The 13,058-nt window shown below is 36.4% G+C and overlaps 3 protein-coding genes across 6 annotated transcripts in view; 2 read left to right on the top strand and 1 right to left on the bottom strand.

Annotated features, from left to right (window-relative positions):
- Nucleotides 1–734: 734 nt before the first annotated feature.
- On the top strand, nt 735–1,670 carry LOC122718373 (mitochondrial import inner membrane translocase subunit Tim10). Of its 3 annotated transcripts, none has more exons than XM_043943348.1 (2): nt 735–889; nt 1,198–1,670. In XM_043943348.1, the coding sequence occupies exon 2, from the start codon at nt 1,367–1,369 to the stop codon at nt 1,640–1,642; it is 276 nt and encodes a 91-aa protein (XP_043799283.1). In that variant the 5' UTR covers nt 735–889; nt 1,198–1,366; the 3' UTR covers nt 1,643–1,670. The 3 variants fall into 3 exon arrangements, with proteins under 3 accessions (XP_043799283.1, XP_043799282.1, XP_043799281.1); XM_043943347.1 differs by having other exon boundaries at nt 735–981; XM_043943346.1 differs by having other exon boundaries at nt 735–985.
- A 320-nt stretch (nt 1,671–1,990) lies between these two features.
- On the bottom strand, nt 1,991–4,394 carry LOC122718367 (regulator of chromosome condensation). Of its 2 annotated transcripts, none has more exons than XM_043943337.1 (6): nt 4,306–4,394; nt 4,115–4,198; nt 3,387–3,766; nt 2,934–3,300; nt 2,575–2,847; nt 1,991–2,485 (listed from the first exon to the last, which is right to left on the bottom strand). In XM_043943337.1, coding segments are annotated over exons 1-6 (1,296 nt in total). In that variant the 5' UTR covers nt 4,307–4,394; the 3' UTR covers nt 1,991–2,294. The 2 variants fall into 2 exon arrangements, with proteins under 2 accessions (XP_043799272.1, XP_043799273.1); XM_043943338.1 differs by having other exon boundaries at nt 3,387–3,877; nt 4,306–4,324.
- Nucleotides 4,395–5,598: 1,204 nt separating this feature from the next.
- Nucleotides 5,599–13,058, top strand: part of LOC122718366 (kin of IRRE-like protein 2) — a 119,443-nt gene continuing 111,983 nt past the window's right edge. Inside the window, exon 1 of the mRNA XM_043943335.1 lies at nt 5,599–5,907. Coding sequence (XP_043799270.1) covers nt 5,850–5,907 — 58 coding nt within the window. The 5' untranslated portion in view covers nt 5,599–5,849. The remainder of the gene's footprint in view (nt 5,908–13,058) is intronic.

Genomic DNA, 13,058 nt, shown 5'->3' with positions numbered 1-13,058 from the left:
ATTTTTAGAGTATCGTAAATAAAAGATAAATAAAAAAAAAAAAAATGAATAATAAAAATAAATAATAGAAATAAAGAAGAATTAACTATCAACACTATCTCTTAAATATTAAAGACATTTAAATACAAAGTAAAATACAATAAAAATTAAGGATTAATGCCATCTTTCCAATATTTTTGGAAAAATATTTTTGACATTCAAGAAATGCTGTTGATGATTAATTTTTATTCTATCTATTTGCTCTTCTACTATTTGCTTTTTTTAGTTTCATTTGCGGCATTTTAAAGATGGCGATTTCACAATTTTCTTTCTATCTCTAATTTCCGTTATTTGTTCTGCTTATCTATATTTGTTCAATAAAATTTACTTCGATATTTGATTAATTTTAATAATTTTTTTTTATTGAATTTATTGATTAAAAACTTAAATAATTTTATTAAACAAGTAATAATAATCATATTTAATCAATTATATTAATTTTACGTGCAATTTGTTACATTAAATAAATCTTCTTATCAAGAGTTGAAATTGTTTTATTCGCTATTATTATTGAAAATAATTAATATAAATTATTATTTCATATTATAATAATTTTTTTGATTAAATTTTAATTTTAATTAATATGTAACTTTTATTTTTATATTTTTATTTTTTATATCATATGTATATTTATTCTTTTTTTATTTTATACATGGAAAGTAAATTAAAAAGTAGGGTGACATACATTTTATTAAATTTTTTTAATTTAATGTTTCATAATATGTTTCATAATATGTAATGTTAGATCTATGTTGTACATCATCTATGGTAAAAATTACATGATCGTATTTTACTTAGTCACATGATCGCATAATAGCGTGGTCACAAAGTTGTATGAATGAATGTACAGGTATATAAACAATTAATTTTTATTATAGAGATATTTTATGACATTTAAAAAAGAATGGCTTTACAAAATTGTACGAAGATAGCGATTGGATGGTAGGTATGTAAATATAAGATATTTCAATCGCTGTTCTGTCGTAATAGCCGTTTTTTTGTGGTTAACTTTTTATATAAGAATCATGTATTTGTATTTTTATTTAAAATTTAGTAACATTTATGTTTCTTTGTATTTAATAATATATAATTGTTATCATTAATATTATATATTTAATTTGATTTTGAACTTAGTAAATAGATAATCTTTTTTTACAGGTTTATATCTACTGGAATAGGAGTATATGCTTTTTCAAAAGCAAGAAAAAATATAAATGCAAAAAGATATAAAAATATGAAAACGAGACAGTTCCAGATTCCTAATAATAATTAGACTTATTTGTGCATTTAAATAATTGTAAAATAATAATTGATAATTATCTAAAAAATGGCTGCATTACCTCAGTTTAGTGAAGAACAATTGAAGTTAGTACGAGATATAGAAATAGAAATGATGACTGATATGTTTCATCGTATGACAGCAGCATGTCACAGAAAATGTATTCCACCAAAATATACTAGTTCAGAATTAAGTAAAGGTGAATCTGTATGTCTTGATCGTTGTATTGCTAAATATTTAGATGTACAAGAACGTATTGGGAAAAAATTACAACAAATTTCTTTGCAAGAAGGCAAAATTGTAGAACAACCAAAATTAAGTTAAACAAAATAAAATAGTTTATTAAGAGAAATATCAATGGTAATTTTATTTTTATTCATTCTATCTAAGCATTTTTTTAAGATTTCAATCTTTCTAAACGATAATTAATAATTATATCAATTATATTTATTATAAGATTAAACAATTTTTAAAAACATAGAATAAATTATAATAACATCTTTATTCTGTATTTAATTATACAATGTGAATAAAATTTAAATATGATTCAGAATTAATTAAATACTTAATATTTTTGAAACATTAATATAAGTAATAAAACTTAATTCAGGTCTATATAACAAAGATACATTTTTTAATAATATATAATTCACAAGTAGAAAAGTGTTTTATTTCATCATAATACAATCAAGTAGAAAAAATAACAATGCAATCAAAAAATCAGTCGATATATTAATTATATAAACACAATGATGCAATTTTTTTTAGCACAAAAAAATTATGTACAAATATAAGTATCGTCTTACTATCGAAATTACGATACATCTTCAGAATTAGTTTTATTTGTTAGTTTCTCCTTCAATGTAATTTTTGTTCAAGGAGAATAAAAATCATTAATTCCTTTTTCCCTTCGTTGTCCAAATTATTATCACATATATGAAACACTTTAAATTTAAATCTAACAAGTCATTTAATATTAACCAGCTGTTTTTTCTTTCATTGGATGGATTGTTGCTAATGTTAATGTATGTTGACCTCCACCCGCGACTCGTACTACTGTTTTTCCTTCTAATTGTTTTCCTTTGACTAGTGTAGGTTCTTCAACATCCTCTTCTTCTCCTGTACCTAGCTGGCCACTTGAACCCATACCCCATGAATATAAATCTCCTATACATACGAAGATAAAAATACTACATATTTAACAATATAATAATATAAGAATAACGATAAATAATGATGTTAGCAAAGAATGCTACCTAATTCAGTGACAGCAAAAGATTGGGCACTGCCTGCTGCAACATCAATACATTTAAAGGAACTTAAATTAGGAACTAGTGTTAATTCTTTTGCATCCAAACAATTAGAACCAAGTCCAAGACGTCCATATTCTTTACGGCCCATAACAAATACTTGACCAGAATCATCTAAGGCAATAGTATGATGTTGCCCACTGCTAATATGCCTCCAAACTTTTCCACTAAATGTTTTTGAAACTTGCGGATGAAAATGAGTTACAGGATCTTTTAAACCTAAAATTGTTATTTGCAATTATTTTTATAATTTTTTAAAAGAATTTTTATGCACTTTTATTTATTAATATTTTATTTTAACTTACCAATTTGATAATAATTATTTAATCCAAATACATATATATCTCCCTTTTGATATTCTTTAGCAAATGTACAATATGTTCCAGCCCAAATGTCATCAAATTCTAATTTCTTAGTAACTTTAAATTCAACTAAAGCAGGAGTTAATAAAGGACCCATACCATGACGGGTATTTCTACTAGCTGTTCTGGCAGCTACTCGTCCCAATTGACCTTGTTCTCCACAACCGCATGTATATACATGTCCATTTTTATCAAGTAACACTAAATGATCAGCACCAGATGCTATTTTAACTACGTTTACATTAGGCAGTATTTCTATTGGAAACCGTTCATTTCCTTTTAATGTTAGACCCATAGTACCATGAGAATCCTTAAATAATAAATATAATTTTGTTAATATCAATGCAATTAATAAGATAAGAAAATTTATATTTGAAATGTAAAAAAAAATTATACCCTAAAAGAGCCCCATGCAAAAACTCGTCCATCTTCTAATAAAGCAGCACTATGAGAATCTCCAGCTGTCACTTGAATAGCTTTACTTGGTAATTCAACGGAACCAGGTTCAGTCTCAGAACCATCCTTAGATGTATCTCGTCCCAATGCTCCTTCGTCATTGCATCCAAATGTTAATACTTCTCCGGTTTGTCTTAGGCACACATTGTGCATACCACCAGCTGCTACAGATATTATATCTTGATATCCAGGTACAACTGCTGGTCGTGTTTTTTCAACAACTTCTTCTCCTAAACCTAGTTGTCCAACATCGCCTTGTCCAAATACTAATAATACGCCGCCAGTCGCAGATTGTCGTAAATCAGGTTTCACAACTAATTCTGTGAAATGCATGCAAATGTCTAGTACTATTTTATGGTATTTGGTTTAGAGAGGTACAATTATGTTTGTGCCGATCCACATTTGCCGCAGGACACGTAATATTCGCGGCACTATAACAGAAAAATTATTACGACGGTTTCACGAAATTTTTTATCTAAAAATACTAATTTATTTCTAACTACCAATTAAAAGAAAGCAATAATTATCGATCGTGAAACACATTGTCTAAACATATCCATGTGCTTCGCGGTTATATATTTCGATCAAATTTTTCTGGGCTAATATATTTTTCGACGCTAAAAATAAATTGTAAAAAATAACTTAATACTGACGAAATAATAATTTACCTTGTTTTTTCCTTATCTGTTTTGGCTCTCGTGGGCCTTTTGCAGAATTGTGAGCTGGCCGTTTTGTTGCTTTCCTTGGCGGCACTAAAAGTATACCAAGGTTATGTTTACAAATATGTGTATAAAACTCTTTTTATGACTGTCACGTATGGATAAATAAGCGATTTTAATATCGCCACTTATATACGTACTACTTTTTTAATATAATTGTTTTGTAAATGGAATATATAGCGCCTTGTAGTCAATTGGCGCCAAAAGTTACAATGATGCTGACCTCGCGACTGTTGCGCAACTCACGAGAGGCGCTAACGTCTGGCTTACACAGAAAACGCGTCACGTTATTATCGTCGGCTGATTTTCAACTATAGACTTCACTTCCGATATACAAAACATAATTCTCCTAACGGAAATTTTATCCCTTCCTTTTTGACTATTTAATACGTATGTGCACATTTTGATCCGGTTTATTTGGGATTGTGTAAATTGCGACAAGCATTTAATTGTCAATAAAAAGAACAGATTATTTTAAGCCAGTCATAATATATTTAATAATATTTATATATATATATATATGTATATTTATAATTATCATAAATAAGTATTTTACTTTTTATTTATTACTATACATATTTCCAGTGATGATATATTATGTTTAAAAAATTACAATAATTTTTTATTATCGAATCATCTAAGATCTAATTTGTAAATATTAAAATATATAAAATATGTAAAACAAATAAAAAAAGTAAAAACTTATTTTCTTTATAGATCAGTAGTTCATTATAAAAGTCTAATTATAAATTTCCGTTACGTCAAATTGCTTATCATAGTTTTATCTAATTATCGTATTATACTTCTTATTGTCTTATTCTTTTTAGGAATGTTTGCGGATTTGGCAATATGCATCAAATATTTTTAAACAGAATTTCGTTGATAATATGAAACGTAAAAAAAGAGAAAAATAAAAGTGACGAATGAAATAAAAAAACGTATTAATTTAACTCCACGAGAAATATTTGATTTGAAGGGAATGGAAATATTATTGGAAGAAAATGGAATAACTTTGGAAAAGGCTCTATTATACAACGTGTAATGATTTTTCTCATACATTTTACTACAGTGTTTCAAATTCATTCAACACGACGATTTCGATGCATGCTTCGAATTATTCGATGTCATCAATTCATTTTTTTTTAAGATAGAATGCGATACGATTCATGCTAAATTGTAAGTTAAAAAGAGCAAAAGGGTACCTTGTCTAAGTTGGTCCCTTTTGATCCACGATATGTCTCGTAGACAGTCGACGAGAGATGGAGTCAGACAGGGTGAAGAGGGAAGGGGATGAATTTGAACCAGAGGGGGCTGGCCGGTTATCAGAGGGGTCAGATACGTTGGTGCGCGCCAGTCGAAGCCGAGACTTCGTCCGCGCAACTTCTCGTGGACTTTGTCTGTCGAACGGTCTTTTCCGTTCGAACTCTTTCGACTCGACGGTTCACCATTCGTGTTCCCTTTCATTCAAACTTCCTCGTCATTTTTTTTTTCTTTTAAAAAGTCAAAAAGAAAAATATTTCATACGATTATTTATAACATGTTTGTTCGTAATCGAAGGAACTTTTGAAATTCGCGGGTTTGTGTTTACATTTGAATCACGTTCGAAGGAACGAACAAATTGCATCAGTTTGAAACCGAGAGTTCTGCGATAAGAAGAGCAGTTCATGTAGAAAAATCAAGAATCATGACGAAAGTGCGCCAATACAGATTTCTTCCGCTTCTCGTGCATATCCTTCTTGGCGGTAAGTTTGAAAACATTCCTTTCTCATCGTCCCATCACTCCGACTGAAATGTTTCTTTCTTTCCTTTCTATTTTCTTTTATCCTTGTTTCGAACATTACGAAGTAAATTTTGTAATCCAACGATTGTTTTAGAATTTTTTTACATTATTACACGTATCGAAAATTTGCGCCTTTATATTTATTGTATTTATTTAATTAAAATATTTATTGCTATTGCCTCGATGTAAAAATATTCAAATTGCAAGTGTAATACGAAAATTTTTCTTTATTTCGGTTAAAGTTCGCAACGCAAGTTGATCTTTTGTAAAACCAATTCCTCGAATCTTTCCCGTGAATTTGCTCGCGAAAAAGCTTAGCCCGTTTGACAAGATCTATTCGAAGCTCGTCTCTAATCGAATCGATTAGACTCGATCATGCACCGGGTCGTTCTCTCAATCAGACTAAGTGGTTTCTCAAATGCAAGAAATTGCGCATCGTTTTGCCAAGTTTACACGTGCTTTTAACAAGTACAATACTATTGTATCGGGGGAAAGCATTGAACGACGAGAAGAAACGACGGGAAGACTCGACGTATTCTTGCATTTTCTAAATTCTTCGAGCATCGAGGTCTTTTGCTCCCGAAGAAACCGTTACCTTCGATATCGGATATTTTCGAGATCCTTGCTTTCGATTTGCAACGCTTTTTCCAAAGATCTATCTATCCTCCATCGCTCTTTTCCCTCTTCCACTTTCTTTCGCAATCTCTCACCATTTTCTTATGATTTAGAATGAAAATAAGGAAAAAGAAAAAGAGACAGCAACAGAACGTACTACGAACGTACAAAAGCGAACGAAAGAATTAAGTTTGATTTTGTAAGGCGTGATATAAAATTCGGTGGGAATACCGATGGGAAATAAAAAGCGAACGAAAATTCACAGGAAACACGCCATAGCCGCGAGTATAAATACATATACATAGAGGTTGGGGGAGGAGAGAGAGAAAGGGGGGAGGGGGGCAAAGCGAACGGGCAATCGGCCTGTGAAAGCACGAACAAAGGGATCAAGCGAAACAAAGAGAGAGAGGGAAAGAGAGAGAGAGAGAAAAAAAATAAATCCGCAACCCAGTTTTCTCGTTATCAATCATTCGGCCGATATTTCGAAAGTACGAGCGTGGCCGATGGAAAATCCGCGGGATGAACGGTACCGACGGGGGAGGGGAAACGTTTCCGGTAATTCGATAATCGTCCGGAGTACGGGAGAGGAAGGGAAGGTTAACCGACTCGGCCATGCCTCGCAAAATTCTGTTTCACCGAGAACGTTGAACGGAACACATCGAACGAAATATCGTGGCGTATCGTGGCCCGAATGGAAAGGTGATGAATTTATTCGAATCGCGGTTTCGTGGATCCCATCCCATCCCATCCCATCGTGATATTTCTCTATCGCGAGGCATGGGCGCGCTTTTCGATTTTTATCGACTAATTGGTCGACGAATCGATTCCCCACGATTCTCCAATCGCAACATCCTATCTGACCGCGCGTCAGCGGGGAGAAACTTTCGAAAATGGGAATCACTTCGAGTTTCGCGTTTCTCGAGATTTGATTTCATCTAGATATCGTTTATCGCGTATACGATGTATATTGGACGGAAAGGAAGGGAAGGGAAGGGAATGGAAGGGAAGGGAAGAAGAAAACTAGTTACAGGTGCGTACAATCAAGAAGACTTAACACAAGATCGAGGAGACTTAATTAATATCGAGGAGATACTTCGCGGCTTAGGATCGGATTACTCGTTCGAGGAAATCTTTCGAGGAGAGACGGGGAGATGGGGAGGGCGCCAACTTTTCCTCCGAGAGGAAGGAGGAAAAGCGAGGCGGAAAAAGAGACCTTGGGGGAGGGGAAGAAAGAAGCGGAAGACGCAGGATGAAGGAAGGAATAGCGATCAGCTATTTCCACCTCGAGGACTCGTTGAATATGCATGAAACAATCGCATATCTCATGCAATTAGCCGAGGCAAATCTTTTTCCTTCGTTTCCTTTTCAACTTGCTCCCGTCTTTTTCCCGCCCCTCCCAACTTGTTCCCCCCTTCCTCTTCTCGTTCTCCTCGTTTCGTTTGTTCCCCCTTATCCTCGAGGTGCAGAAGGAAACTTGACTCTAATCAGTGAGCATTTGCAATTTTCGCGGACAGTACCCAGATGCAAATTAAATCGCGCCAATTCACACATTTTTCCATCGATAAACTTTTTTATTTCACCCACCCATTTTCCCATCTTCTGTGTTTTTCCCCCGTGTGTGCATGCGTGTGCATGTTCCTATATATATTTTTCTCCCTCTTCTCCCTCTCTCTCTATATAATTAAAGAATTTCGTTCGCGCCAACTTTTCCCACTAATTTCCCGCGCTTGATTTTTCCAAGTAGACCGACCGAAATCCTCCCAGCACCAGAGGAGATTGGAAAACGATAGACAGTTGTAGGTGTTGTTGCCACGAAAAGGCTCGGGGCTCGTTTAAACATTAACCAGTTTGGAGCGTGCTTTAATGTCTCTTCTCGGGGAAGGAACAAAAAAAAAAGAGATGGAGAAATAGACAGAGCGAAAGGGAGAGAGAGAGAGAGAGAGTGAGTTGTCGCGGCGCGAAAACACGTTCCGTTGACTCGACAAACATTTTGTTCGCGGTCCTCCACCGATACCTCGTTGCCACGGATCCCAAATGCTTTCGCGTTTTCCTGGGAATCTCGTTCTTTTTAAGAAGAAAAAAAAAAAGAGGAAAAAAAAGGAGAAAAAAAAGGCGGTCTTTCCGCTCGGTAAAAGAGCACTCCGTGACTCGCGACTCGGTGTGTTCTCAGAAAACACCCATCGGGATCGCGGCTGAGTATACTCCGAGCAATGCTTGATCGAGTCAAAGTTATTTTTACGCGCGGTTGCTTGGTCTTAACGAATTGTATTCTCCGTAATTTGCACACATTTCTCCGTTCGAAGAATTTTTTAACATTTGGTAATTTGTAGTCAATCTAATTGTAGTAAGTATAAAGGATATAGAGATGTCGAGAAGGAAGAATCAATTTAGGAAATTGAGAAAAAAATAAAGAAAAGATAGGGGGATAATTTTTGGAATCGGTTTGAATATTCTTGGGAATAACGAACAAGATTAGACGAGTTGAACAAGTGGACCGTTCGAGCACGCGTAAAATATCAAAGTTGGCTTTGTGCTGCTACTTTGTCGTTAACGAGTATTAATTCTCGTACGAGGAAATATGGGTCAAAAGTTGGCCGCAAAATGGTGAAACGGACCGCGGATCGAGCGGGATGAGACCGCACGGACGGAGCTAGGCCACGGTTTTCAACTAGTTTTAATCTGCCCCAAGTTCAGTTTTGTAGTAAGTTTGCTTTGTCACATTATCGCTTCCAACTTTAGATATTTTCTTTATTTACACCGTTCACAGTTTCGCTGAGAATTTTATTTATTTTCTTCAAAACGCAAACGAGCATTCCATTTTTCCCCGAGAATGAGTCGAAAGAAAACGAAGAATTCTTCGTTCTCGAATGATACGGATTTCCCATGGTTCGATGTTTTTCTCGGTGGATGTAATGCTTCAATGCATCGAATATCCGAGAAACATTAGACTCGTCTGCCAAAAGATTCTCCAACAGAGATGCATTCTCGAAACGACGAGGATTCGAGGATATCGAGTCGTCCCTTGGATTCGCACAGATTTCGATTCGATCGGATGAGAAGAATCGCGAGTCGTAATAACGCACGGCGCCAAAAAGTTCTTTTCGAACTTTGATTAAACGAGGGATGAATCTCCTTGCATCCCCTTGTATTCTTTGCCATCCTTGCGTTAGCCTCTCTCTCTCTCTCTCTCTATAAATTTCGGATCGTTCCCTTTGAAACAAACCGAGTCGAGACAAAAGCGGTCGGATCGTTGGAGAGGGCAGCTTTCCCTTTGTTCCCTATATACGACACGAGCCATTTAACGTAACGTCTTTCCACGCTTTTCTTCTATCGCGGGATGGACACGTGTTTCTCTCGACTCGATCCTTCCTTGCAAACTTTCCTCGATCTTTCGATTCGACCACCACCGATCCATTTCTCTTTTCACGATTCCGTGGTGAAAAATATTCCCGGTGGCCGGTGAATCGGAAATGCGCGGCGTCAGAAAACGGTGGAAACAATTACATGGCCGGGAACGTTGGGTAACAGGGTGAATTATACGAGAGCAGAGGGTGGAATATGGCGTTATCCGGCGTGTCCGGTAATTTGAAAGTCTAATGCGAGCTAGAATGATTTTTCTGAAAGGGGTCGCACGGCCCGCAGTGTTTCGCTTCGTGCCACCTGTTGGGGGTGTGAATCCCATAAACTCTCCCTCCGGGCTAGCCTTTCTCTCCGATAAACAATTCCAAGCTTTTAAGTAATTGGTACGCTCGTCTTGGAAACGGTCGAAACAATCGGATTCTCTCTTCAGAGAAGCCACCGTTTCCCGTTTCGTTTTGTATTCACCCAACCTTCACGGACGTGGCGAATCTTGTATTCGATTAACCCGGATCTCGAAAAACGGTTGAGATAGAACGTCCCCCCGTGAATCGAAAAAGGACGACAGTTTTTCTTCTAATCCATTAAACGTGTACACCTGTTCCAGTTGATCGGTCGATGGAAAGAAATTTCTCCTCTCTGCGTCCTGTCCCTGTTGATTTTTAATGAGAAACCCCTGATTGTAATCCGATTGTAATTTCGATTTTCGGGATGTTGATATCGGATCCCAAGCCGCCACCGTGCTCGCTACCAGAAAATACCGAACACGGATCTACGAGGCTTTCCTGTTAATCAAGTAGCGGTTTTAAACGGCTTGCTCGGTTTACGCGGCGAGCATTATTCTCGCGGCTTCCATCGATTTGTACGCGCTATTTGTTTTGTTTTGCGATGAAATACCTTCCCTCTTCCCGCCATAAATCGAGATGTGCCCGTCGAGATCCGCGATACAACGAAGTCGTAAATTAATGCATCAAGTACGATTAGTGTATTAGTGTTCGAGTATGCACTGCTATGCCCGAAAGTATTCAGATATTTTCGAAAGAGAGGTATGTTTTAATTATAAAGTTGAACGGATGAAAGCATCTCCATTGATTTCATTCTTTATATATATATATATATAAAACGTAAAATATAATAGGTATGTAATAAAAGAATAGGTATTCATAATCGTCGAATTTTGTAGGATTTTATTTCAAAAATAAATTTCAGGTAATATTTCATCAGGTGTTTTTAATTTTTATAAACATTGGAGACACTTTCAAACGGATTTAAATCGATAACGAAAACCGTTTCTAGGATAATGTACGGTTTTTTAGAGGCGTATGCTGGAAATTCGACAATTTTCATACGGGACGGAAATAAATTGCAAAATTTCAGAGACGTGAAAATGTGATACAATTCCCCAAGAAGATCGTTATAAGTTAATTTTATCACACGAATCCTTTTTACACAGGATTTTCGGTCCCTTTGAAAATCATTGCAAAATCGAGTTTCATCGAGGCTGACCTCAAGCTTTGACATTCTTCCCTCCACTATCTCGAAAAAACTACATGCTACTCATTCGTGTCGGTTTTCCCTCCGCGCAGGAGAGAGAGGAATCGTGCAATTCCCCTTTACGAAGCACCAAGTAATTTTCAAACAGAGCGTGCCACGATACAACGGCTCGATAAATGTCTTTGCACGGGATAAATTCAAATAGATGCCTCGTAAAATACTTGTCCATCCCGGTTCCTGTTTTTTTCCCCTCCCCTCCTCTCCTTTTTTTTTTTTACACCCGCCGCGGTATTTTATAGCGGCTCTCGACTGCACCAGCGGTATATAACGGCCGAGGAACGAATCAGAAATCACCGCGTCGCCGACGCGAACGTCGATCGTAACTTCTACTTTGTCGGTTCGACTTCGGCTAACGCCACCCCAACCCAGACCAAACGTTTCGATCGCGCACTTTGTTTTCCATTTTCTCGCCCCTCTTCTCTCCTCCCCCTCTCTTCCCTCCTCCCTCGAGGCTTCTCCCTCGAGATGCATCCGCGCATTTCGAAGATATATCCTCGGGATGGATCCCGATATACGAGTTTATGTCCAAGAAAACTGTAACTGTAGTTTCCAACTCGCGCCACGTGCCTCGAGCCGCAACAGCTGAGCAAACGTATCCTTGCCACGCGTTTTTCGCGATGACAAATGGGATCGAAAAGTTTTCTTTCGCCTTCGAAGAGAGAGAGAGAGAGATCGAATCATTCAAATTTTGCGTCTCTCTCTCTCTCTCTCTCTCTCTCTCTCCAAGAATTCCAAGAATTCGTGCGTTAAACGAATGAAAGTAAATCGTTGTTGTCGAGATAATAGCTGGGGAGTGGATTCGAAATCGCGGAAGGAAGGAAGTTGCGCGCGATGGCGGCGGGATTTAAAGTTCTCGAGTAGGGGGTTGCAGCATATATTCTGTCATAGTTTATCCCCCTACCCGTTGTACATCCCCCGCTCCCGTTTCGGGCAGCTGCAACAGCTGCACCGGCCCTGCGCCGTGTCACTGGGAATTACGACAATTTTGAAAAACTGTTTTCGCATGTTTACGCGACCGCTGTGCCGGTTCTGGAGTCGCGGCAACCCATCTCCGCCACTGTTGCCGCCCCCTCTCTCCCTCTCCATCGTTGTCTGGGTGTTTTCGATGCAAATCGTCTCCGGTTGTACGAATACGGAAACGGAATCCTCCTTCCTTCTGCGGAATTTCAAATTGCAACGTGATCTACGAGTTTTCTTGGCTTTTCTTAACTCTTCGACAGGATCGTATCGATCGATACCGGTGTCTGCGCGATCTCAAAACGCAAAACGTGTTGGAACGATAATCCTAGATTGGAAAATTTTTTGTAAATAAACTATTAGTTATTTTTGCAAATATATTTATTCTCGTATTATTTTGCGCGCTTTGTTTATACTTTATATAAAAGGTATGGATAATTTGAGAGATAATTTCTTATGTTAAAAAAGAAAAAAAAAAAAAAAAAAGAAATAAATTAAAACTTATAAATCCCTTCGATTAATTAACGTAATTAAACTCGAACTGGGTCGATTAAATAAAGATCCAACTTACTTTGAGCAAAGGACTTAAGATAACTTTTAAATTAATTTAAAATCTTTTTAACATACCAC

Source organism: Apis laboriosa, unplaced genomic scaffold (genome assembly GCF_014066325.1).
Source record: "Apis laboriosa isolate Shangri-la unplaced genomic scaffold, ASM1406632v1 scaffold62_cov152, whole genome shotgun sequence".
Classification (NCBI taxonomy): domain Eukaryota; kingdom Metazoa; phylum Arthropoda; class Insecta; order Hymenoptera; family Apidae; genus Apis; species Apis laboriosa.
The sequence above is the reverse complement of the archived record's forward strand: the minus strand, read 5'-3'. Positions and strand labels throughout refer to the sequence as shown.

Bases quoted from the DNA above. Each gene is read 5' to 3' on its own strand.
- LOC122718367 (XM_043943337.1), bottom strand. The intron at 3,301-3,386 runs GTATAATTTTTT...TTATTATTTAAG, and splicing joins TTGCATGGGGCTCTTTTAGG to GATTCTCATGGTACTATGGG. The intron at 2,486-2,574 runs GTAGCATTCTTT...TCGTATGTATAG, and splicing joins TTTTGCTGTCACTGAATTAG to GAGATTTATATTCATGGGGT.
- LOC122718373 (XM_043943348.1), top strand. From the start codon at position 1,367: ATGGCTGCATTACCTCAGTTTAGTGAAGAACAATTGAAGTTAGTACGA.